Genomic DNA, 26,290 nt, shown 5'->3' with positions numbered 1-26,290 from the left:
ATGCCATTTAGTCCTAAACAAAAAACTTGTACACTTAACACCCCCAAAACAAAGCAATGGCAAAATGCTTTAAGCAACCCATCACAGAAGATGACTCAATAATCCTTTTCTCGACCTCCGATTCGAATGAAGAATTATCCGGTTGCTCCTCCTCGTCGTCCTCCTCGGGCCACCATTCTCCGCCACCACCAGCAACCAAGGTGCACTCCGCCGCGGCTTATAAGCTAAGTGTCAAAAACCTCTCCTACACCCTCCACCAAAATGGGGGCCCATTTCATAGAACCAAGCCCAATATTAAAATTCTTAAATCAGTTTCTTTTACAGCCCAAAGCTCACAAATGTTAGCAGTTGTGGGCCCAAGTGGGACCGGGAAATCAACCCTACTTAGAGTTATATCAGGTAGAGTTAAAAAGAGAGAATTTGACCCAAATTCAATCTCATTAAATGAAAGCCCAATAACAAGCCCAACCCAATTGAGAACTTTATGTGGGTATGTAGCCCAAGAAGATGATTTACTCCCTTTACTTACCGTTAGAGAAACTTTAATGTTTCGCGCCAAATTTCAGTTAAGACAGTTAAATTCTAAAGAGAGAAAAAACAGAGTAGATACCTTGTTACAAGAACTTGGGCTTCTCCAAGTTGCAGATAGCTTTGTGGGTGATGAAGAAAATAGGGGAATTTCCGGAGGAGAGCGAAAACGAGTCTCGATTGGTGTCGAATTGATCCATGATCCTCCAATCTTACTCCTAGATGAGCCTACTTCAGGGCTAGATAGCTCCTCAGCACTTCAAGTGATTGAGTTGCTTTCTTCCATGGTGTCGAAATCGAATCAAAAGACTATCATTTTTTCGATACATCAACCGAGTTATCGAATGTTTAGGCACATTTCCCACTTCTTGATCCTATCACATGGGTGGGTTGTTCATAATGGAAGCCTTGAATTGCTTGAGGAAAGGATTTCTCAATTGGGTTATCAAATTCCTTTACAATTAAATGCACTTGAGTTTGCAATGGAGATTATTTCCAAACTAGAAGATAAAAACCAATCAATTTCACAACTCAAACAACCTAATAATCCCTCTTCTTCCACATTTAGGAACCAAATTGAGAAATTCGATTTTCAACAATCAATATCATCATCAACAAATGATGAAGGAATTAAAGGGTATTTCTACAATTGGGTGTTTGAGATAATTATCCTTTCTTCAAGATTTTGGAAAGTAATCTATAGAACAAAACAACTATTTCTTGCAAGAACAATGCAAGCTCTTGTAGCAGGTTTTGGGCTAGGAAGTGTGTATCACAAATTAGGGAAAGACGAAATCGGTGTAGGAGAAAGATTAGGCCTCTTTGCCTTCAGTCTAAGCTTCCTACTTTCGTCGACCGTCGAAGCATTACCAATTTACCTCCAAGAAAGAAAGGTAATAATGAAAGAATCATCAAGAAAAGCTTACAAAATGTCATCTTATATGATAGCAAATACCCTCATTTTCCTTCCTTTTTTGCTTGTAATTGCTCTACTTTTCTCTGTTCCTGTGTATTGGATTGTAGGCTTAAACCCTTCAATCCAAGCATTCTCCTTCTTTGTCTTCACAGTTTGGCTAATAATCTCAATGGCTAGCTCACTAGTCATGTTCTTAAGCTCGATTTCGCCCGATTTTATAGCCGGAAACTCGCTTATTTGCACTGTTCTTGGAGCTTTCTTCTTGTTTTCAGGCTATTTTATACCAAAAGAGATTATACCAAAGTATTGGGTATTTATGTATTATGTTTCTTTGTATAGGTACCCTTTGGATTCATTGATTGTGAATGAATATTGGGGTATGAGAAATGATTGTTTTTCTTGGGCAAATAATGATCATAATAGTAGTTGTTTGATGAATGGAAATGATGTTTTAATTAGTAGAGGGCTAGATAGAGATATTAGGTGGGAAAATGTTGGGATTATGATTGGATATTTCTTGTTGTATAGGGTTATTTGTTGGGTCATTTTGGCCCGTCGAGTTACAACTACTACTCTATAGTTGATTTTTTCGCTGAATAGAAAATCATTGTTGTAAACGATGCGTTAGAATTTTCTCTCGGTCCTAATATTATTTTTTTACCTTTTATTAAAAAAAATGTTGAATAGAAAATATTGTTTTGTAACTTTTCATCATTTTTATGTAAATCTTGTAAACTGTGTAATCTAGTGTACATTATTGCGGATAATTAACATCAACGGATCTGTGGCGCAATGGTAGCGCGTCTGACTCCAGATCAGAAGGTTGCGTGTTCGATTCACGTCAGGTTCAATCCCCTGATCCAATCACAGATCAATCCCTTTTTTTTTCATTTTGTTTTTTTGATCCATGGTTTTTATATATAATAAAACTCCCAAATTCTAAATTTCACTGCTTTTGTAACGAACATCCACTAAAATTTAAAATATGATATCGTTTTTTGTTATCAGTTTTCATTTTTTTTTGAAATATATATATACACTTCGTCAATTTTTTAATTCTTGCAACAGTTTTTATTTGCAGATTATTTTCTTTTTATTGTTTACAATATTAACTTTTTTTGGCACTATATTCTCTCTCTTTTTTTCATAGCATTTTGGGTTTTTTTTTATGTATTTCATCGTCTTAATCCTTATGCACATTTCGATGTTGCGAGTATATAAAGACAGAAGAAGCATGTTACAAGAATATATTAAGAAAAGTAATTACTATTATTCTTTTGTTAGTTTCAATAGATAGATGATTAGCATAATGGAAACTCATTTTATTTTCATATACAACCTATGCTGCTCTCTCAAGTCTAAAATAATTGCTCTATAGCTAGTTTTCACATCGCTCATTAAAGAATCTAGAGAATTTTATTTGGTATCTGTCCCACAAAATACGTTCTTCTTTTGTTTTTTTTCAAATGGACCATTGTGACATAAGACATTATGCTGTTATGCACATAAGTCTTAGCTTGTCATACATTTAAGTAAATATAGTCAAAGTAAGAATTAAGATCTTTCTTAATTCGTCTGTGTATTTTCAAAATTTTATAACTTTCACTCATGTGTAATTAAATACATTGATGATTATCTTTCAAAACAAAATTACATTAATGATCAAAGAATACGTGTCAAGTTTAATAAGTCTTATTAGATAATTTCAAGGAAAATGATATACATAACTTTTAGGGTTATATATAAGTAGATTATAGAAATAAAAATTTGAATTAAGCATTAATTACCTCAAATGATGTGAAATTTTGTCATGAATTCATAAACTGTTTCCATTTTAAGACACATATTTAATGCTTATATGTAGCCCTAATATATAACATTATCGTAATTTCAAATACATTTTGATAAGTTAAAAATATATTATAATTTCGGATAGGTCAGGATACATTGACTATAAAACACGCTAATCCAAGACTTAAAAAACTTGAATTTAACAAGTTTATAATAACTTGTCTTGCACTAGAAACCATATGATATACTTCCTTTGTAATATAATAATTGCAACAAATGAGTATTATTTATGAAGTTTAAAATATTCATTTGTTATAGTTATTATGTTACAGAGAAATTAGTTAATTTTTATTTGATATACTAGTCATTTTTCATCTAATATACTTCAGTTAGCTTTTGTCAGGGTTGTGCCCTTCCTATGTACCCAAAAAAAAGTTAGTTTATGTATCATATAAATAATTTTCTAATATATATAGTCAGTTTCCGTATAATATAATATTATAATCAATGTCTTTCTAATATACGCCCTCCGTCCTAAATTAGTTGCTACATTTGATTTTTCACGGTTTACGAGATGCAACTTCAAACACTGATATCTTGAGTTACATATACGAAAAAATTATAAAACTTATATATTTGAAAAATACAAATTGTGACAAATCAAACAAGATCCAATATGACTCTGTTTTTTATGTATATGGAGTAAAAAATAGTCAAAGTTATGACGTGAATAGTGTCTACGGTCAAAATGTAGCAACTAATTTAGGACTGAGGAAGTAGTTAGTTTTTATCTGATAAAATCAGTTTCAGTGTATAATAAATTATTGTAAACCTAATCCACTCAAGTCGTAGTGTACAAGACTAAGCTTTGAGCTGAATCAACTGTTTATCTGTAGACTTGGAGAATAAAAATTTTGCCCATTTGTCAAGTAAGATTACTACTATTCAAAACGTTTTAGAAGGGGGTGACTTCATTTTGATTTTTCTTCTTCACTCTCATTTTTTTGTCATCAAAGTCCTACATCAATATTCATGTGATACTAACAGTTTCACATTTCAAGCTTCCACCTTTTTCCAGCTTTTGCAAATTTCTTCTGCAAATTCTCCATCTTCAATTTCTTCATCTATCAAAATTCCCAGGTATATATCCTCATTTATTTTATATATATGACCATATTTTTCCTAGTTTGTAATAAATGCTTTGGTTACAAAATTCATAATCAAAGAAATTCTTGAAAATTTCAAACATTTAATGTAGTTGCTTATGATCTCACCTAACAACCCACCTATAATTCATCTTTAAACCTCCATAAAATTTACTTCATTCATGCACACCTCAAAAAAACAACAAAAATTTACTTTATTCATGCAAATTTACCCATTTTTCTTATAATCATATTATTCATTGAATTTTATTAATTTCAACCATCAATTTATCACAATTTTATTATTATATACTTTGCAGAAATCATTGAAAATTTGAGGGAATCACAGAAATGAAAAATAAGAAAAGCATAAACAGTGGAGCTCTGTCTTTATTGGTGGCACTAGCGATTGTGTTTTGTTTTGCCACTTATAATATTTCTAAATTTTGGTTGATAAAAGACCAACCCAAAAGATTGGGTGATCATGAAACGGGTCGGGTTGACCCGGTTATGGAGATGCCCGAGTATCGGAAACGGGCTGGAGACCCGAACCCGAAGTTTCATGTTGTAGTAACGGCTACTAGTGAACCTTATAGCAAATGGCAATGCAGGATAATGTATTATTGGTATAAGAGGGTTAAGAATTTACCCGGGTCGGATATGGGCGGGTTTACCCGGGTTTTGCATTCGGGTAAACCCGATAATTTGATGGAGGAGATACCTTCTTTTGTTGTGGATCCTCTCCCTCATGGCCTTGACCAGGTGAGTTATCATACTTTTTAATTGCTTTGCTTTTGGTTTAAGTTTGTCTCTTGTTATTGCAATTTGTTATTTTGTAGTTTAGGTCATTTTACTTTATACATTATGGTCAATTATATTGCAAACCAAGGGGCAGTTCAATTATCGGCTCTGTTTGGCATTACTAGCTGAAAATAAACTGAAATTGATAAGTTAACTGAAACTGATAAGATAAAGTTGAAACTGATAAGGTAACTGATTAGTTTAATTCTTTGGCAAAATTAGTTGATTAAGTTGATAAATTACTTTGGCAAAATTAGTTATTGTCAAAATTTTGGAAAGATTTTCAAAATTTCAGTCACCTGATTTTGAAAAGGTATGCTTTTTAACTTATCATTTAAGTCATTTTATATTAGCTACCTCAAATTTTATTTTAAGTGCTTCCCAAACACTACTAATCATTTTAGCACCTAAAATATGTTAGAACCTTATAATTTAAGGTAGCTAAAATGTTTCCCCAAACTGAGCCAAAGGTAATGTGAAATGAAGATAATATTGGGCCGCTTATTAATAAATTAAAAGTACAAATATATATTTTGAAATTCTAATTTTATATTATAAAATAAAATATAATCAATATATTAACCAATAATGAGAATGTTCTATACTGGATAATCCACTCTGGAAAGGATTCTGGTACTGACCTAATTTTTATTTACTTATTTTTGTTTTGTCATTTGATCTTTTTATTTAAATATCACTACTTTGTTTTCCAGAAAGTGATAAAATTATATTGCAGAATTGTTATTTGGTTAGGTAGATATTTGCTTCTCTGGTGATTTGGTACATGTTGGCTGTTAGTAGCTGCCTGTTACTGGTCAAATTTTCAAAATTGTGGTACACCCATCATTATTAATAAATATTAATTGCATGGATTAGGTATTAATAATTAAATACATTTATTTAATTACATTCCAAAGTCTTGAGTTTTGGTGACACAATCCATCATCAAATAATTAAGTAATTGAGTTCACAATAATCTATATTCCTATCTAATTAAAAATATTTGCTGTATTTTTGGCAAAATTTCATATGTTATGCTTGTTCTAAATGGGAAAATTGTTGTTTAGGGATATGTTGTGCTAAACAGACCTTGGGCATTTGTGCAATGGTTGGAAAAGGCAGCAATTGAAGAAGAGTGAGTGGTTATAAATATAACTTAATGTTATTATGGTTGACAAAAATATAAAAATAGAAGAATCTACGAAGTTTAAGATTGAATTGCCTGGTTTGCAAAAATGCACGAAGATGAACTTCTTAGAAATTTCTACTTCCCGTGAAATACATTTGGTAACATTGACTACTGATCAAATAAGTTTATGCATGGGAGTCTCCCATTTTTTTTTACTTTTGTACTATTCATATTCTAACCTTGACCAAAAATTTGTAAATACAATACATACCACGATGCATATTTTCAAGATATCAAATTTGTGCGTTAACAAGCATAATCTTTTTGTTTGTTTTGTCGATATTGTGATAAGCAACAAATTTACCAATCTTTGTTGTAGATATGTCTTGATGGCTGAACCAGATCATATATTTGTAAAGCCCTTGCCTAACTTAGCACATGAGAAAAACCCGGCAGCATACCCGTTTTTCTACATCAAACCCGCTGAAAACGAGAAGATCATAAGGAAGTTTTATCCGAAAGGCTCCATTTCGAATGTGGATCCAATTGGAAACTCCCCATCCATAATAACAAAGGTACATTAGCATTGAAATTATTACTGAAAGACATCCAAAAAATGTCATTAGTTTCTTATTACAAGAATGTATTTATTCTCTCAGTCTCTTTTGAAAGAAATTGCGCCTACATGGTTGAACGTTTCATTACGAATAAAGAGTGATCATGAGGCAGATCATACCTTCGGTTGGGTTCAAGAAATGTAAGTTACTTTCTATTTTTTCACCTTCAATGACTATATTTCATTTAAGAATATTATGTACAAGTGTGGAGAATAATTGTGTTAACCTGATTAGGTTAAGCCTGATATTCAATATATATAGGGTTTACAATACATGTGTAAGATTAGTAAAAGTCTCTACTATCCTTTTACATACAATATATTTTAATAGAAGTGGCCAATGTGTGGAATGTGTTGGGTTCAAAAATTGTAAGAGAAAAACAGGACATATGACCACACATTAAGTTAGGTAGGCTAGCTTGGTTATGTGCCACTCAGGTTGGGCTTGGGTGTGTCGAGTCGAGTCGAGTAGGATTGGGTGCTCGACCACCACCCACCCAATAGGTAGATTGTTCGGGGCTAAGTTCACCACAGATCGATCGAGAACAAAGTAGCTTAGATCCCAAATTGGGCCTAGTAGCCACCTCTGCTTTTTTTGTTTGGTTAAAATGGCATGATTAGAAAGAGTTAACCAAATTATGGCTTGGAACGCTACAACAATCCGATAATAGTGTTAAAAATGGGATGCTTGAGAGTTGAGACTAATGCTAATGTGCGGCTTGTGTGAAGGTACGGGTATGCCATAGCTTCAGCATTGCATGGGGTGAAGCATAATCTTTACAAAAATTTCATGGTCCAACCTCCATGGGACTTGGAAGTTGGCAAAAGTTACATCATCCATTATACTTATGGTTGTGATTATACTATGAAGGTATTAGTCATGCATATGTTATTTATATGTCCTTAGATTACTTTGTAAGTAATGCTCTATATTGAGTTGGTTTTTTTGCTATATCAAATCAACAATAACGCAGGGAGAGCTAACTTATGGAAAGATTGGTGAATGGCGCTTTGACAAGAGATTGTATCTGAATAGTCCTCCGCCGAAGAATCTTACAATGCCTCCCCCTGGAGTTCCTGAGTCAGTGGTATGTATCTAATGTAACCATTTGCATAATATAACAACTTGTTTTAATACCATAATCACCTTCAAAAGATAAAGAAGAAAAGTCATTATACACATAATGACAAAGGCGTTGGCCGAGTTAGAACGTAGTACAATCTAGTTATGGGATTTGAATCCTTCACCTTGAGGTCATGAGAGAGAATTCGCAACAAGTGAGCCAAGCCAAGCTTGGTGTACAATCTAGCTAGTATGGCACAACATGATACAACGAGGCATAGCATGCAAAGAACAATATTTGCGTATTAGGCCACAATTTTGGATGAGAAAGTATGGTACAACACCTAACACGAACTTCAACCCGAAAAACCACATTAAAATCACAAATTTTAGACCAAGTCATCAAGGCACAATTCAATTGACTTTTATGACACAACATGTCTGGGCCTTGGGTTTGATTTTGGCAGCCTAACACGGGCATGAACTGAGCATGCCTTGCTTGGCCCGTGCCCTACCCGAGTTGTCTACACGGCCGATGCCAATTATTATGTACAAGAGTTTATGTACAACTTTTTTGGGACCCTCTTTTGGGAACTCCATGGTAAAGAAGAATTTCCTCTACGCTACTCTTGCAGAGGGTCACTCACTCAGAGGCCTTTCCGTACATGCAACCATATCTCTATCATAGGTGGTCCTAAATACAAGTATATAACACCTATGCTATCATAATAGAGAGGTTATTTGTTGTGCAATGCAACACATTATAAAGCTTGTGTGTATTGATAGTAATCGAAAACATCAAAACAACCACATGATGACATGACTTTATTTCAGTTTATTAACATGGAGAGACCCATATAACTTTTTGAGATGTGTGTGTTGAATTTGGGTGCAGGTAAGATTAGTAAAGATGGTGAATGAAGCTATGGCCAATATACCTGGTTGGGAAAATCATTGATTCAACATTTGTTTCACGAAACATATAATGAGTAATATTTTTATGTAAAGCATAGAACTGTAGAAGGTATTTAAGGTCTTTTTTTTTTTTTTTGGGTTTTGTTGGGATGAGAAAATTTCACTTCAAAGAGCAACTATAGTCTATAGAAATGTTATATTTGTATCAACAGAGAAAAAGAAAATGCAATACAGCTCTAAAGGTACTAACACAAGTTCCGACACGCTTGTTAACATATAACTTTTGTCGACTAATATTTCTTATTCACTATAATAAAAAATTTTAAAAAGTTGATATTTTAAAGTACATATCATAACGAAATGAGCAAGATCTCGCATAACTATATTTTTTCATACATAAAAATCACAAAAAATGGTCAAAAATAATGTTTAAATGACACAAAAATCAAACAGTGACAAGTATTTAGATAAAGTACAAAATAAGTAATTATTGTGGTACACAAAGTATCAGAATAGGCCGTCTAATTTTAACATAAAATTAGACGAATTTAAGACTGGATTTTTCTAAGAATCCTATTCCATTTCACTCTAACCCAACACTATAGTCATCCGATCTCTTCTCCTTCCTTTTTTTCTTGATTATCGAACTACAACAGATAATTTTAAAAAATAACTCGGTAGTTTTAACGAACAGATTAAACTAGTCACAAAATGGATTTAAGAATGTCATTACTGAATAGAATAAACTGGTCAAGAAATAGATTAACGTGGTCCCTTTTTTTTTGAAAGAGAAATTTCATTAATTGAAGGCCAAACGACATCTACAATAGGTATTAAAGTAAAAACAAGATACAATTAAACAAGACTAAATCAAATTTGTCTTCGAAGAAACTACAATGAACCAGATCGAACAATACAGCACAACCCTCTTGTATTTGCTGAATCAAACAGCTATTGATGAGGAAGTCTATCATTTTGATATAGTTTAGGAAGAACATTATTGATCGAGTCAGGTTGACTGCATCCGAGATTCCAATACCTTCATGTTGAGTCTCGAACTTCAACCAATGAGAATAATTTCTCATACCTAAAAGCAAAAGAACCATACTCACAACTCCCATAGGGGAGAAGGAGATTTCCAAAACAGAAACTAAAAACCCCATAATAGGTTTTGAGAAACTCTCATAAAGAGAGACTAATTTATTGAACAAACACTAAAATGAATTAAAAACTGGAAATAAAAGGGAAAAGGGGCTTACCATGGATGAAAACATCCATGGCAGCCCCTAATTGATGAAGAAAGGGTAAGGGAGGCTAGGGTTTGAGAGAGAGAAAAAAAGAGGGGAGGCTAGGGTTTTTTTATAAAGTATTTTTAATTAACGTGGTCTCTAAATAGATTAAACTAGTCACTATATTAAAAAAAAAAATGACATGTACTACTCTTAATATTGGACTTGGGCCGTGCGTAATTTTAAGTTAAAATTAGGCGGTTTCTCACAAGACCAACTGATTTTTGTATACGTAAAGAAATTTAGACTAACAACCTAAAACATTTATTTTCGCTTAATTCAAAAATTACTTTTTTTTCAAGGGATTCAATGATTGGACTTAGTTAGATATATTTTTGTAAATTCTCAATCCAGCATTATGAATTATGATATTCAAATCAATCTTTGTTTGGTACTTGGAATAATAAAATAAGGTCTAATGTTGCATATCCGCCACTTACACACATCCATGATCAAAGTCAATGATTCTCTTATTATCCCTCCTTCCATGTAAATGTAATGCAAGCAGATTGAGCCAAAATAAGCTTCAAACCTCTCTTCTCATTCTCTCTATCTCTCTTCCATCCTCTAAAAACTTAATCGGTTTTTTCACCAGGTACCCTATAAGTTTCTTAATATTCAACTAGTACCTCGCGTTTTCCAAATATCCATTTTCCTTTGTTTAAATTTATTTTTGCTCATATCAAAAATATTGGAATCATGATGAGGGGGAGGAAAGGTATAGGTAGAGTAGCTATATTTCTAATAGTTGCACTAGTAATTGGGTCTTGTTTTGCCATCCATAATTTATCCACTCTCTTGTTGATTACAAAACCATCCGAAATTTCGGTTCATCACGGGTCGGGCCGACAAGTTGAGCCGTTGGTCAAGATCACCGAGGACCCGAACCCAAAACGGGCTGGAAGCCCGAGGCCGAACCCGAAATTCCATGTAGCGGTAACGGCCACGGATTCAACTTATAGCAAATGGCAATGCAGGATAATGTACTATTGGTACAACAGAGTTAAAGATTTGCCCGGGTCGGACATGGGCGGGTTCACACGGGTTTTGCATTCGGGCCAGCCCGATAATTTGATGGGGGAGATCCCAACTTTTGTGGTGGATCCTCTTCCTCCTGGTGTTGACCAGGTATGTATTTTCGTGAGATAGTAGTACTAGTATCGAACGTAACGTAAAAGATGGCACTGGGTCAAGCTAGGCTGAAGCACAAATACAACGTTGCAGCTTGCACACCAAAAGTGCAACTTGTTGTATTGTTGTGACATCTGACATAATATGAGGCAAAAACTTTAGTATGGAAAGTATGGCTAGATCATGAATTCATGATTACGTACCAGGCCTTGGTTTTTGGTTTGACTATTCACGAGGTGATAGAGTATAAACCTATTTTTGAGGTTCGATCAGACTTGAGGATATGGGTCGGGCTTGTTCACGGGTTCACGGGCTTGGTCAGTGGGCTTTGTGCACAGGCGGCCGGGCTTGAAATTTTCATATTTTGAACACGGCACGACTCACGGGTCGGGTTCGTGCCTCCAGCGTGTTTGACCAGTGTCTATATTTTTTTTTGTTATTTTTTGGCAATTTTATACTGAAAAAACAAAGAAAAGGGGCATCCGGTTCACGGGCCAGATAGGCGGGCTTGTGTCGGGATGGGCCTGAAATAAAATTTCTTGACTGTGACAAGCCCACGACTCATGTGCCGAACAACGGGCCGGGCCGGGCCGACTCGCGTGCTAGCCCGACCCATGCTTACCCCTAACCTCAACCATCCTCTTCACCTTTTAGTTGAGTTGGTCCCTTGACACGAGGGTAGTGTATCGTGTATGGCCAAGCCTCCCACGCAAGCACGACTCATTGTCATCTTTATTGTTAAAATTGAAAGTTATAAAGATTTTGTTTTTGGTAGGTATTTGAAGTTTGGTATGTCACCTACTAAAAGGAAAATTCTTCATCCACCTTCTTTTTATCCAAAATTGGTCTAAGACTCGAGACTTTCTCCTTATTCATAAAAAAGAAAAGCTTAAATTGTAGGACTAAATCTTTAATCTTAAGTTATTCTATTTTTCATTCTTTTTTGTTACTTTGTGTTAGAACGGGTTAGTCATTGAACCAGCCACCATGATCTTCTCAATGCTGGTGTTCTAGCCTAATTAATTCTGAATTTGTCAAGTGTTTCATCTGGTACATGCTATTCTTGGATCATTAAAGTTTCACAAAATGTATATACTTCGATGATCTGTTCTGAAAAAACTGAAAATACTTCTCTGTTTTATGTGAGAACTTTCCAAGCAAATTGTTTCACTATCTCATAACGAAGAAATTTTTTCTAAATCCATGACTTTAAGGTTGAAAGAAATTTAGGTCCTTTTCTTCCTTTATCTTTTTCATTTATGTATTTATGTATCTCAACATATTCTAAACTTAAACATCTTTCTATATAGGGATACATTGTGTTGAATAGACCATGGGCTTTTGTTCAATGGTTGGAAAAAGCAACAATTAAAGAAGAGTGAGTGATTATTCCATATCTTAAGACTTTTCTACCCTCTTAAAATCATATTATATACTTCATATGTTTCTTTTTATTGCAACAGTTTGACTTTCACGCTTGTCAATGCATAATTTCAACCATCAATAAGTTTAATTACCGATAAATAAAAATTATAAAAAGTATATATTCGAAAAATATACATTCGGACGATTCTAACAAGATCTCATATGAATATATTTTTCCTTAACTATAAATCACCAATCATAAACTAAGTAGAGTTGGTAAATAGTGTAAAAGTCAAACTGTTGCAAGTAAAAAGAAACGGAGAAAATATCTACTATGATGTTTTGTAACAAATGAGTATTAACACTATTACAAAATCACAACTATAATATTGATGTAGATATGTCCTCATGGCTGAACCAGATCATCTATTTGTCAACCCCTTACCAAACTTAGCACAAGGAAAAAATCCGGCAGCATATCCATTTTTCTACATTCAACCCACTGAAAACGAGAAGATTATACGGAAGTTTTACCCGAAAGGTTCGATATCGAATGTGGATCCTATTGGAAGTTCTCCTGTTATAATGGCTAAGGTACAAGCTAAGCAATGGAAGTTTATCTTAGTTACTTCCTCCGATTCATTTTAAATGTAACAAAGGAATATTTTATATCTCACGAAAAATAACCCTTTGTTACATTTAAAACAAAACGAAGGAAGTATATCTTAGTGAATTTTTGCATAGACTTTGTGGTACATTATTTCAATTTGATATGATTTTTTTTGTCATAGGCTTTGTTGAAAGAAATTGCACCTACATGGATGAATGTTTCATTACAGATAAAAAGTGATCCGGAGGCAGATAATACTTTTGATTGGGTGCAAGAAATGTAAGTTGCATTCTACTTTTTCATCATCCAGATAATACTTCTAGCTCCCTTTCGCAGCACCAATGGCGTCTAAAGTTAGAGTATGTTCTGTTCAACTTATTTATCTTATCTGATCTTATCTTACCTTATTTCTTATCTTATTTTATCCGATCTTATAAGATCTTATATAAGTTAAAATAAGTTGAACAGAACGGAACCTTGATATAAAAGCGATGCAATTGCTTTATACATCTCATATTTTAAACAAGTGACGTGATAGGGTTATTGTATATTAGGTTGTTTTTTTAGTAGTGAGATAATATTTCATTCCATATAATGTTCTTGTAATCTTGTGTTAAGGTATGCATATGCCATAGCTTCAGCACTTCATGGTGTCAAGCATAATCTTCATGAACATTTCATGGTGCAGGTATTAAAGGAATTCTAGACATATTTTTGTATGTTTGTCATTAAAAAAAAGATTTACTATTTTTACTTACTTTGACACTTCTTATGTTGATTCCTTTCAAATTCTAGCCTCCAAGGGACTGGGAAATAGGGAATAGCTACATCATCCATTATACTTATGGTTGTGACTACAACAAGAAGGTATGCGTTAATGTATAAACCATTGTTTCTTTACTAGGTTATCTTTTTAATCATTCTAATGAAATACAACGACTTCGAAATACTTCATCTCTTTTGAAATAAACAAATGCTTCTCTATTTTATATGAGAGCTTTTGAAACAAGCATTTCATTTATTTCAGAACGGATGAAGTATTAAGATTAGATCAAAGAGTACAACATAATTAACCATACTAAAACTTTAGTCTAAGGCGGTAAGGCTTATTCCACTCTAGTTTCAATAAATCTTGGTGGATAGACAGACTACAATGATTTTAATTTCGCATGTAGTCAGAGGCAGATCTATGTGGGAACCTGGATTGCACGTGTCCCACCAAAAATATCAAAATTCTGTTTTTCTAAGTCTGACCGTCTTTATTTGCATAAAGTAAATTTCGCGTCCTATCTTATTGCAAATTGAGTTCTTTGCTCTGAAATTCACAACTATGCAGGGAGAGCTTACATATGGAAAGATCACTGATTGGCATTTTGACAAGAGATCATTTCAACATGGTCCTGTTCCAAAAGATCTTCCACTGCCTCCTCCTGGAGTTCCTGAGTCTGTGGTATGCCTCTAAATTACATAACCACATACTAACATTACATGACTTTTGTTACAACTTAATTCATCAGTAACTTCTCTCATCGTTGATTATCAATTGGCTTTATGATGGAACCTCGTTGTATGCTATGTATCCTCGATTTCTCCAATAACAGAATCGCAATATAACATCAAGTTGTTTTTACGTAGCGTGATATCAGTTTTTGACTCATGATATATGTAATTCTTGATGCAGGTAAGGCTCATAGAGATGGTGAATGAAGCCACAGCCAATATTCCTGGCTGGGAAAATCTCTAGTTACACATATTTTGTGAACATAACATATATGGAATATGGTATATGGTATACAAGCAGTCAAGCACAGCAGAATTTGGCGAATTTTTATTTCTTTGAGGTGCAAAATTGCATATAAAGGAGCAATTACAAATGATGTCTTGTATGAATAGAGAAGAAAATACATTACAGGAGAATCTCAAGGCTAAAGTTAGCATTTTCCTTATTTATATACTCGGAAAGAAATGCATGTTCGCAATTTTTATGATCACAATGTACACCCCCAAAAAAAAATCCAAATGTTAGTGTGCATTTTCGAATAAGACGATTAAGGCTATGTTTAGTGACTCATTTCAACTACCTTCAATGATAAGGAGATGAAATAATTGAAGTTGTTCAACCTAACATAACTTTTTAGTAGCTTTTCTCAAGACATTAAACTAATACTTGCATTCACTTACTATTAGTTATGCCAAACAACAACTATCTCGTCTTTTCAGTTTCAGTTAACTTATTACTTTGAGTTCGAGACTGATTTAGTCTTAAGGGTGTTGTTGAGTGCTAGATTTTGTAGGTCTTGAAGTGAGAGATGGTCTCATTTTGACAATTTGTTCTTCATGAACTCCCAACTCCTTAGCAAGTCGCCCTGCTTCGAAGAATCGTTTCACTGCCTCCTCCATGTACTCCTTCCCCTGCTTCACCGTAAGCCCCTTTGCTATCTTCTCCGGGTAACTCGATAATATGTTATCGCCTTTTAGTACCGCTGCAAGATGCATCAGCTCTTGCTGAAACTCGCTTAGCAACCTGTTCTCGTCTGCCTCCCCTTTCCTTATCTGTACTGGTGTCGGCAGTTGTACTAAAACCACAACCCAAAAACATGTTTCTTTTTGTTATGTGTTGAACATAAGAAACAGAAAACTGAAAATTTAGTGTGATAGATTTCATGTTCAACTTATATCACTTGCAAGACTTCATATTGCGTGTGATTCCAATAAAACACAAGAATAGTCCTAATGTAGGCGATTTCCCTTACAATATTTCCAATTATGTGTTACTTTAGAATAATCTTAACACGACTCAGTAAGCTACCTCTCCTACATAATCTTTAATAAGTTTATATCAAATCATTGCTAGGATAAGTGGCCAGCATTATGAAAAAAAGCCAAAGTCAAGATTATGGCGATAAAACACCATAACTAGGATTATTCCTGTTAATTTTTCCAAATAATTACGCATAGTTAAGTTCAAACTAACCGGGACAATCTGTTCGTGGTTCGGTTCTTGTTTCTACGATGGCTTCGAAGGTGCCAGCCCAAGCATCTCTATTAGTTAGGAAAGGGCTTGACATGTTGAAGAGTTTCTTGACTGTTGCTGCTATAGACGAGTGCTCGTACTCTGATGTTGGATATGGTCCTTGAGCCTTATGAACAACTGCAAAAATGTAGAACACAAAACATGTAAATATCATTACAACGAAAAATGGTTAAAAAAAATATCCGACCTACCGGATTCGAACCAGTGACCTAAGGATGTCTTTTGTTTAACCAACTACAGTCCTCCGCTCTACCAACTGAGCTAAGGTCGGATTATGTTAATTTAGGCGAAATAATATTCAAGTATAGTGCAAACATCACAAAGTTTTTGAAGATTATTTTTGTTGAACCAAAAATTCGTATCTAATAGGATTTACAACATTGACCATTACAATCTCCAAAATATGTCTTCAACTATTAATATTTTATGTATTGAAATTATTAAAAATTGATATTTTGAAATTATAAATTTAAAAAGATTATACAAAAATAGTTAAACAATATCAGTAAGGATTATGGTCAATTTTACAGAAAAATCTCATACCAGGTACTTTATAATTGGACCAGCATATACTCAGGATCAGAGGCGGCTAAGGACATGTGCAGGGTGAGCAACTACACAGGGCTCCCGAAATATAAGGGTCCAATTTTACTAGTTGTCCGTTCAAAGGAAAAAAAGAAAAGAAAACCTAAATCTAACTACAAATATAAAGAGATTAATTTCTATTTGGTATTTTTCTTCTTCTCCTATTCTCCAAAAACTCCCATTTATAACTCTTCCGGCTCTTCTATTCACCAAAAAAATTAATCTTTATAATTTTATTTTAGCACAAGACCTTTGATTTTATGAGATGGCCCTGCTCAGGATGATTTACCCCATTTAAAATAAATAAATAAAATTACATTAATTACTAATATATATGTTCCCCTTATTATTGTACATTTAATTTAAGTAGATAAATTATCCATTAGATGGACCAAGTATTTTTTTTTTTTTGGTTGAAACAATATAATTTAATTAATAGGCTCAGGAATCTAAACAGAATTAACATGAGGGCCACGAAAATTGAACACTAATCCCAAGTTCACCCTCTGCCATAAGAAATTAGAAAAGTAATGTGAAATGAAGAAAGTTATGACACTTCCACATGATATGAGATTTTGTGAGGCTAAAATCCAAAGTTGTTATACAAGATATATTCTAGCTACTTTTATAAGAAATCTTCTTCAAGGGCCATTATTGAATGCCAGAAAGTTCCTGGTATGGCTCATGCAACAGCAGGTGAGACTTATTTGTTTTCTATTAAGGATAATTTGGTAATTTGGATAGCGGATGAAAGCAAACATCAGGGCCTCGTTTGGTTGTATATAGGAAGTCATACTTCTTAGAAAGTTGTTTTTTCCATGTATTTGAAATTCCTAGGAAGTGTAAAATTGTGTTTGGTTGATAATGGGAAGTTCTACTTACCTAGGGGGACCTAGGTAGGTAACTTCCTCCATTTTGGAGGAAGTAGAACTTCCTAGGAAGTGCAAATTCCCATGATTTTGCCAACCAAACAACTTCATATACTTCTACTTCCTAGGAATTTGCACTTCCCATGTTTTGTTTTGTCAACCAAACAAGGCCTAGAAGTATAAACTGCTACTTGTAGTCCGATCTGGTCCGACCTGGTCCGACCGTCCGGCCCGACTTAGATTATGTTTGGAAACATAAGTTGAAATAGAGCTGAAACGAATAACGTGGCAGAAAATTTCAACACCTTAAATTGAGATGATATATTTGATAACAACTCAATTTTGAGTCAATTTTTGAGCTTAAACTCTTACTTCAAACACGACTATTAAGTTTAGGTGACTTAAATTTTTATCACATACTTATTTAAGGTGACTTAAATGTGTTGTCAAACAGAGTCTTAGTCTAAGCTCGATATAAATTGGGTTTTACTCCCTCCATTCCTATAAGTATGCTTCATTTTCTTTTTAAGGGTCAAAGTTTGTAAACTTTGACAGTAAAATCTCATTGATAAAACGTAATTATCATATTGTGCTGTTGTTAGATTCATCATAATATGTATTTTTAAAATATTAAATTTTTATAGTTTATGCTAACATGATAAAGAAAATATTAATGGTCAAACATATTTCTTAGAAAGATACTACTTCCTCCGTTTCTTTTTACTTGCAACGGTTTGACTTTTACACTATTCACCAACTCTACTTAGCTTATGTTTGGTGATTTATAGTTAAGGAAAAACATATTCATGTGGGGTTCTTGTTAGATTCGTCTGAATGTATATTTTCCGAATATATAATTTTTATAATATTTATTTATCGGTAATTAAACTTATTGATGGTTGAAATTATGTATTGGCAAGCGTGAAAGTCAAACTGTTGCAAGTAAAAAGAAACAGAGGAAGTATATAGTTGGGAAATTCAGGTCTTAGCCCAACTTTGTCAAACTTTACGCTTTCATCTTTTGGGCTGTCATTTGGCCCATAATAAGAAACTCTAGTTTTGTTATACAATCAAACTTTTTTTTTTTTTTGACAGGAGAGCGTTTAAAGAAAAATGTAGATAATTAGTAATTACCATAAAAAATGATTTATCATTAAGGTCTTACTAATTTATCATAGCCACATAGTAGCAACTGTTGTAGAACTTTCTTTTGTTGTAAACTTTTGGTTTGGGGAAATACATACGATTTTTTAGACAAGTATTTTTCTAGTTAACTTTGCTTGGTTCGCAAAAAAGATGTAACATTAATGTCTCAAGAAATGAATGTCACGTTTTTCTCTTTATTCTTTATTGTTTTATGTACCTTCTCCCGTCCATTTTCTCCCTTCCTTTTATTTTTCCTTATCTCATATACTTTATAGTTAGGAACAAAATAAAGGAAACTTTATGGTCACCATCAAATTAGTTTTTATGAAAAAGCAGTTTTCAGGAATTATTTTTTTTCGAAGCATTTTTTCGTCCAACTAAATAGAGCTCGTAGTTTTGTCTGTAAGGACTATTTTTACCTATTCTTTTTATCCATATGAGTCACGAAGGCAGTACCAAATACGAAAAAGGAGGGGGGAATTTGAACCTATAATGTATCGTTCACAGCACCTCAATCTTAACCACTAGATCAAGACATCTTTGATACTATTTTACGTATCTGGTATATTGGTAGTGGTGTCTAGTTGATTCAATCTTTGCAGATTAAGTGGCTTTTCAATATTGATCTCCAGGTAAGCAAACTTGAATAGGCGCTTGTCAACTGAAAACAGTATGATGTTGCCTTTTTACCTAAAGAGATCTCCAATAATATTACTCATAACTTTGGTCCCACCACTATGTGACTAAATGCAACTACAAATTCTACAATTTTGTGCCAACTAGATTCGAATTTAGTTGCTTAACTTATTATGACGGACATTGATTGAGTGACTCTAAGGATTGTCAATCCTCTTATTATTAAATTTTCATTGGTTATGAATTCATTGAAATATGATTTTTATAACAATTCTCCCGTTTTAATGTGTCTAAGAGGATTGGCAACCCTAAAAATTACTGAAACATTTTCCTATTATGTTCTTTAGTCTTTAGACCTCTTCTTCTAGATTTTTCCTAATTAATCATAGAAAACCAACATATATGCAATTATGCATGCACCCTTAGCAAGGACATAACTACATCTAGGGTTTTGATTCAACCTTACATTAAATTCTATTTTAAGGAAGATAAAATAAAAACCATGATTGATAAGATTACTTACCAGTACCCTTCTCAATCCAAGGTGAAATCGCAATAGTAGGTACACGAACACCCAACCTATCGAACTTAAATAAAAAAGGCTCGGGCCCAACGATCCCATCGGGGCTAGGGACCCCATTAACCGGGGTAGGGACATGATCATAAAATCCACCATGCTCGTCATAAGTGATCAAAAAGAGTGTTTCATTCCACTGTGGACTAGCCCTTAGTGTCTCATAAACTTCCTTGACGAACAATTGGCCTTGGTACACGTCGTGTGACGGGTGATCGTCGTTAGCCGGGTCTGCCTTAGTGTCCGTATATCGCTGCTCCACCACGACGTAGCTCGGGAGCTTCCCTTCTCTAGCATGTCTTTTGAAGAAAATGCCATAGGGTAAAAATTTGGTGATGTACTTGAGCTTTCTTAGGTTGCGGTAGAACAATGTAGCTGGAATATTTTGGTAGTAAATTCCAAAGGACTTCCCTTCACTGTCCAAGTTATCGAATATAGTCCTTTGAGGATAGCCTGTTCAACATATATTGTCATTTTCTTAATTGTACTAACATGTACTCTTAGAGCTAGGCATGGTCGCGCCATGTCAAGCTAACCCAACAGGTTGAGCCTAGTTAGTTGAAAACAACAAAAAATGATGCAACTACGAAAAATACTTTCAAATGTCTATCTCTAGTGGTAGATTATTTACTCGATAGATGTAGCAATCTCGTAGGCTAAAGCAAAGACGCAAAATCATGTCATCCCTCTTCCCACCACTATGCCTTTTGGCTCTTGTGCTACAACTAAAAAGAAATAAGGAAGGAGTTCAAAGACATTTAACATTGTTAGCCATGTGCTCATTACAATTTGTCAAAAGATTCCACTTTCTCATTAATTAACCACTAAAAGCAGTATCTTACATAGAGAATGAACAAAAATCTTCTTAAAAAATAACATGTAGTACATAAAATCACACTTACAAATCACATCATCCTAGAATCAAAATATAATTATTATGAGGACTTTTAAGTTGTTACACAAATGATTATGTTGAGAACAAATACTAAACATTCAAGAAAATCAAAACAACCACATTTAGAAATCATTTACACCAACAAAATACTTACAGTTTGTGTTTTCAAATTTGCCAACGTTTTTTTAACGTTAATATCTCTAATTGCGTATAAATAAAAATTATAAAATCCTCATATTTAGACGAATTTAACGAAATTCCACTTTACTATGTTTTTTTCTTATATAATGGTGAGGGAAGACTTGTTAAAACTGGTTTATAAATCGTGACCAAATGCCAAATAGTGCAACTATTTAAAGACGGAGAAACCGAGAAAGTAACAAAGAAAAGAAGAGTGTTACCTTTAGCTAATAAGGCCGGAATATTGCTAGTAGCTCCAGCTGAAGTAGCCGAGTGAACAAAAAGCCGGTTCGGTTGAGTTGATGAAGGAACCGAAGCAAACCACCGGTCGAACACCGCGAAATTTTGAACCAAAGCTTGATAAACCGGTACTAACTCCGGTTTATAACCATTCATCACATGTCTAGCCATCTCCATACTACCATTGATAGCATAAGCTTGTTGAGCGAACCCATTCATAGAGGCCGGTTCAGACCCGGTTTGGTCCGACCCGAATATTTGTTCCCTTATTGCTTGAAATGAGTGACCCGGGTCCGGGTCAACCACATAATGTGCTGTATCATTGTAAAAAATAAGTGGTGAATCCGGTTTCGATAGAGAAACCGGGTTCGACTCCGACCCGTTTACGCCATTTATTTCCGGGTTGAGTTTTTTCATCCAACCCAACATGTGATCAAATGACCGGTTTTCCATAACTAAAATGACAACGGTTTTTATAGGGTTGGGTGAACCGTGGATTAATAAAGATTGGTTATTTTGTAAAATGATCATTATTATTAAGAGAAATGAATGAAAGAAATATGAATATCTCTTGTTAAACTTCATAGTGTAGTTTTTTGTTTAATCTTGTGTTTTTTCTTTGTTTCTTTGTTGGGAAGTTTGGAATGAAAATGGAGAGAAAGTGAAGTGATGAGAAGATTTGGTGAGCTAACATTAGCTTTCTCCTCTAACTAAGGTGGTTTATATATACTCTTTTTGTTACTTTATTTGTCCATTTTTGTGAATGTTCTTTTGTGTTAAGAGTTTGAGATTGTTAGCTTAGAAACATGAGCAAGAATGTACCCTTTTCTTAACAAGATTGAGATATTTTTGGTGTAGTATAGGGGGAACTCTAGATTATAGGTAAAGCTAGTAAATAAGTCGTTTTTGTTTTTGTCGATAATAGATTTTTTTTTATGCTTAAGAAGAGGCAGCCCTCGCAAAAAACTAGAAACAAAACAACTACATTGGGTTGATAATAGATAGGTTAAGTCTCTCAATCTAAACTTAACTCATTGGGTTGAAAATTAACTCAATTCTTAACTGTCTTATCTATTAAACGATTATGTGTTTAATCAATATTACTATTATTATTTTAGTTAAATTAATAGTTTAATAAGCTACTCAACCATATTTGTTAAAAAGATAGGAATTTAATGATTATTAAATTATTATATTCAATTGTTAGAAATTTTTACTAGTATGTTATTGGACTATTTTTCGTATTTTCCAATAAACTTTTGGGATGTTACTTTGGGTTGAAAATGTTAGTTCTAAACTAACCCATTTAATAAATAGATTAACCGTGTCAACCTATTTGTTTGAATGTACTAAAATTTCTAAACCTAATATGCTAATTTCGGATTAGATTTGAGTGCGTTTATGAAATTGAATCAAACGTTTCTATCTCTGGTTATAAGGTGTCTAGTAACTTTAATCTTTTTCACTATGGATAAATTATATATATTAAGGATATAATGTATCAAAAATAATCAATCACAATCACTTATTATAGTATATATATTATTCTAAACTTTTAGTTTATCTACTACCATGTATAGTCTAATTGTAATCTTCTTATTTAGGTATTGTATTATCTTCATAATCTTCCTAGGCTTGTATATTTACTCATTAAAAGAATTTCAATACAAGTAAGCTTTCTCATTAAACTTTATGAATATGTAAGTGTTTATTCATAATAAGGTGATAGAATAGGCTTGTCAAACCCCATCTAAATAACCAACTTACTATTTGAAGAAAATGTCTTCGGTGTTTCATGTTACACCTTAAACTTATTTTGTAACAAAATGACATAGAACATATTAAAATGACATGACACAGATGATATAATTACATGAAACAAAATGAAATGACATGAAAAAATGACAACAAAGAAAAGTGAAATGACATGAAATATATTTGTAAAAAAAAATATTCAAATAATAGAAAAATGACACCTAAAACATTCTGCTATAATTGATAATTTTTTTACATGAGTAATATAAAATTATTCTAACTTATATTAAATGAAAGTCCAAAAGTAAATTTTCTTTTTGTTGTATTAGGTCCATAAATAGATTAGGCAATTTCCTCCCAAAAGTGACAAGTTCATTTGCAAAGGGGATCGGTGGAGCTTGCTACTAATGCGCACGATTGGACAAATGAAAGAGCCAAAGGAGACAAAGCAATAGGGTGAATGCATGTCGTTTTGTTTAAGTTGAGCCTTGTGGGCGACACTCTCACTGTCGTTTTATTTATTGTTCTGTTGTTCTCGTCTCATATACTTTATACACTTTACAATAATCTACCTCACATGTTACGTACTGTTCTACCCCTATACGGCTTACACACCTCCCCATGCCCACAATGCTTAAACAATGTGCCTACATTTTTTGTCTCCTCTCTTAAAAAGAATTTGTAATGTTAAAGTTAGAGGTGATTATGGGTCGGGCCGTGTTTGGGATCAGGTTCGGTCGCGCTTAAAAAAAGTTGACCATTGGTCGGGTTGGGCTAAAATTTTATGCCCAAAGCCCGCTATTTCTAGCCAAAATGAGCGGATTTTTCGGACCGAAATCGGGTAGGGCCGAAAAATAGATTACAATGTCATTTTTAACTTGTCAAAGCAAAAAAAATCAGACCGCGGGCCAAAAAATTGTGCCCAAACCCGCCCAAAGATCGGATCGGGACGGGCTGGAGTTGATCAGCTCTGTTTCTAATTTTGTTTAAGGTGGGAGATAATAACACAATAGGTTAATCTCGAGATATGCACATCTATTCATGTAGGGTGTTTTCTTGTTGACTCCTCCTTTACAATTGATATTTGTAATGCTACTGCTTTATCTAAAATCCTTGTAACTGATGCATTATGAGACTAATCTCTCTTGAACATAAGGTCTTCTAATGCTTTTTTTTATCTTACTTTATAAAAAAATGAACTATATGCATAATTGTGGAAAAAACTTTGTCTACTTGTTTGGCATTACTAGCTGAAAATAAACTAAAACTGATAAGTTAACTAAAACTGATAAGATAAAGTTGAAACAGATAAGGTGGTAGAACTGATAAGGTAACTAATTAGTTTAACTGTTTGACAAAATTAGTTGATTAAGTTGATAAATTATTTTAGCAAAATTAGTTGGTATCAAAATTTTGGGAAGATTTTTCAAAATTTCAATCACCTGATTTTGAAAAGGTAAATTTTTTAACTTATCATTTAAATCATTTTAACCATCCGAAAATTTGACTTATGGTTAAATAGAAGTTCAAGAAATATGAATTGAAAAGCTTAAACAACTTGAAAACTCGAGGTCACATTAAAAGAATACACTTCTGTTTTTAAACGACAGTTTTTTTTACTCCATTGATATATAACAAAACACATTATTATGGTCAAATTGGATCTATATCTATGTGAAATTAACTTTCATCATTTTGATTCCGACGTCCAATTTCAGAAAAGATTAATACTTGCTAAATACACATGATAACTTCACCTTTTCTTCCATTGTTGCAAGCAAAAGAATGGCTATACCGCCTATACCATCGAAATTACTGTTAAGTACACGATTACTGCGTTATCGCATGTCTGATAAGAAACCTTAATATAACTTAAAAACAAGAGGTCTTAAAATACATAAACAAAAAAGTCTGGTTCAGAAACAAAAACTTAACTTTTAGGTTCATACTTCATAACACAAACACACAATAAAAGTAAACATAAGTCATCAGATTTCCTGACGATTATTGAGATAAACCCCTTATATATCAAGAGGCAATTCATATTCTCACTTCATATGCAGTCCAATGCTTTGCAACTCCCAGCTAAAGCCTCCGGAATTCGACCACTAGAATCCAGCAGAGAGAACTCTAATTCCAGCCATCTTCCGGTAACAGCTGCCAACCAAGAAGAAAACTACGACAAACCTCACCATCGGACAACTGACCGTCTGACCCAACACAGTAGTTTTGTATGTAACTTGTTATCCACCAAGAGACCCAACCTACCCAGATATCATGATATAAAGGAGACCAGGCAGCAACAAAAGTCGTTAACTCAGGAACAAGCCATTACAATCGCTCCTCATCCAATCCCAGCAAAGGAATTAGCAGATCTGCATGATAAAGATGTATGAGATCAGATTAAATTTGTTCATTAGCAATGAAGTTTGATAGAGATCTCCATCAGCCATAATAAAAACAAATGTAAATACTCCACCCCAGAATTAAGTCAACATTGTTAAGAGTTACTTTTAGTTTATTGTGGGAGTGAGTCAAGCCACCCGAAAGCTTCATGCTCTATCTCTAAATTCTGCAATTTATAGCTAACTCAATCAAAATCACCATTTTCATTCATTATCTTCTTCAATATCTCAGTTCATTACAAAGTGGTGAAACAACCTGCGATAAATAGAAGTATCTCCGATATGTCAACTTAGCTCTGGGATGGAGGGAGTATTTACTATTTAGGGGGTCAAATACAACAGACCATAATAAAAAGTTGAAGGTGGAATGTAGAAGCATATCAAAAATTTATGATAAGTTAGACGTCAGCCAAGTTAGGTAAATCAACACTGCAATAAAATGAAATAAAAAATTTGGTTGTATCGGAAAAATTTACTCACAAATTTGGCAGCTAGTCCTTGCTGGACACCTTGCACCGCCCATCACCTTACACTGAGAGCAGTACAAAGCTGGGGTGTGTAGTTGGCAAATAAAGCATCAGGAAATTCACCAGAATCACTCTGTGGCTCAAAAAGAAGGGATATTAGTCAACACATGATTAAGGGTTCATAACTTAGCAATGAGTACTTCGT

The 26,290-nt window shown here is 33.7% G+C and overlaps 4 protein-coding genes, 1 long non-coding RNA gene and 1 other non-coding gene across 6 annotated transcripts; 4 read left to right on the top strand and 2 right to left on the bottom strand.

Moving 5' to 3' along the window:
- Positions 1 to 2,994, top strand: LOC104890084 (ABC transporter G family member 23). The gene has a single exon (XM_010675453.4). The coding sequence runs from the start codon at positions 57 to 59 to the stop codon at positions 2,022 to 2,024; it is 1,968 nt and encodes a 655-aa protein (XP_010673755.1). The 5' UTR covers positions 1 to 56; the 3' UTR covers positions 2,025 to 2,994.
- Positions 2,223 to 2,294, top strand: TRNAW-CCA (transfer RNA tryptophan (anticodon CCA)). Its single transcript has one exon. It is a non-coding gene; the product is annotated as a tRNA-Trp (tRNA).
- A 1,188-nt stretch (positions 2,995 to 4,182) lies between the features above and the next one.
- LOC104890085 (hypothetical protein) lies at positions 4,183 to 9,308 on the top strand. The gene is made up of 8 exons (XM_010675454.4): positions 4,183 to 4,375; positions 4,701 to 5,142; positions 6,249 to 6,316; positions 6,690 to 6,885; positions 6,970 to 7,067; positions 7,656 to 7,797; positions 7,901 to 8,014; positions 8,885 to 9,308. The coding sequence occupies exons 2-8, from the start codon at positions 4,732 to 4,734 to the stop codon at positions 8,945 to 8,947; spliced, it is 1,092 nt and encodes a 363-aa protein (XP_010673756.1). The 5' UTR covers positions 4,183 to 4,375; positions 4,701 to 4,731; the 3' UTR covers positions 8,948 to 9,308.
- Positions 9,309 to 10,606: 1,298 nt separating this feature from the next.
- On the top strand, positions 10,607 to 15,362 carry LOC104890087 (hypothetical protein). Its single transcript, XM_010675456.4, has 8 exons — positions 10,607 to 11,321; positions 12,635 to 12,702; positions 13,088 to 13,283; positions 13,481 to 13,578; positions 13,918 to 13,987; positions 14,095 to 14,166; positions 14,636 to 14,749; positions 14,981 to 15,362. The coding sequence occupies exons 1-8, from the start codon at positions 10,893 to 10,895 to the stop codon at positions 15,041 to 15,043; spliced, it is 1,110 nt and encodes a 369-aa protein (XP_010673758.1). The 5' UTR covers positions 10,607 to 10,892; the 3' UTR covers positions 15,044 to 15,362.
- Positions 15,106 to 22,314, bottom strand: LOC104890086 (non-specific phospholipase C2). Its single transcript, XM_010675455.4, has 4 exons — positions 21,440 to 22,314; positions 20,093 to 20,596; positions 16,274 to 16,450; positions 15,106 to 15,875 (listed from the first exon to the last, which is right to left on the bottom strand). The coding sequence occupies exons 1-4, from the start codon at positions 22,041 to 22,043 to the stop codon at positions 15,562 to 15,564; spliced, it is 1,599 nt and encodes a 532-aa protein (XP_010673757.1). The 5' UTR covers positions 22,044 to 22,314; the 3' UTR covers positions 15,106 to 15,561.
- A 2,747-nt stretch (positions 22,315 to 25,061) lies between these two features.
- Positions 25,062 to 26,284, bottom strand: LOC125497090 (uncharacterized). Its single transcript, XR_007273738.2, has 2 exons — positions 26,099 to 26,284; positions 25,062 to 25,588 (listed from the first exon to the last, which is right to left on the bottom strand). It is a non-coding gene; the product is annotated as an uncharacterized LOC125497090 (long non-coding RNA).
- Positions 26,285 to 26,290: the final 6 nt, after the last annotated feature.

Source organism: Beta vulgaris, chromosome 4, assembly GCF_026745355.1.
Source record: "Beta vulgaris subsp. vulgaris cultivar EL10 chromosome 4, EL10.2, whole genome shotgun sequence".
Lineage (NCBI taxonomy): Eukaryota > Viridiplantae > Streptophyta > Magnoliopsida > Caryophyllales > Amaranthaceae > Beta > Beta vulgaris.
This window is presented reverse-complemented; position numbering and strand designations above follow the sequence as displayed.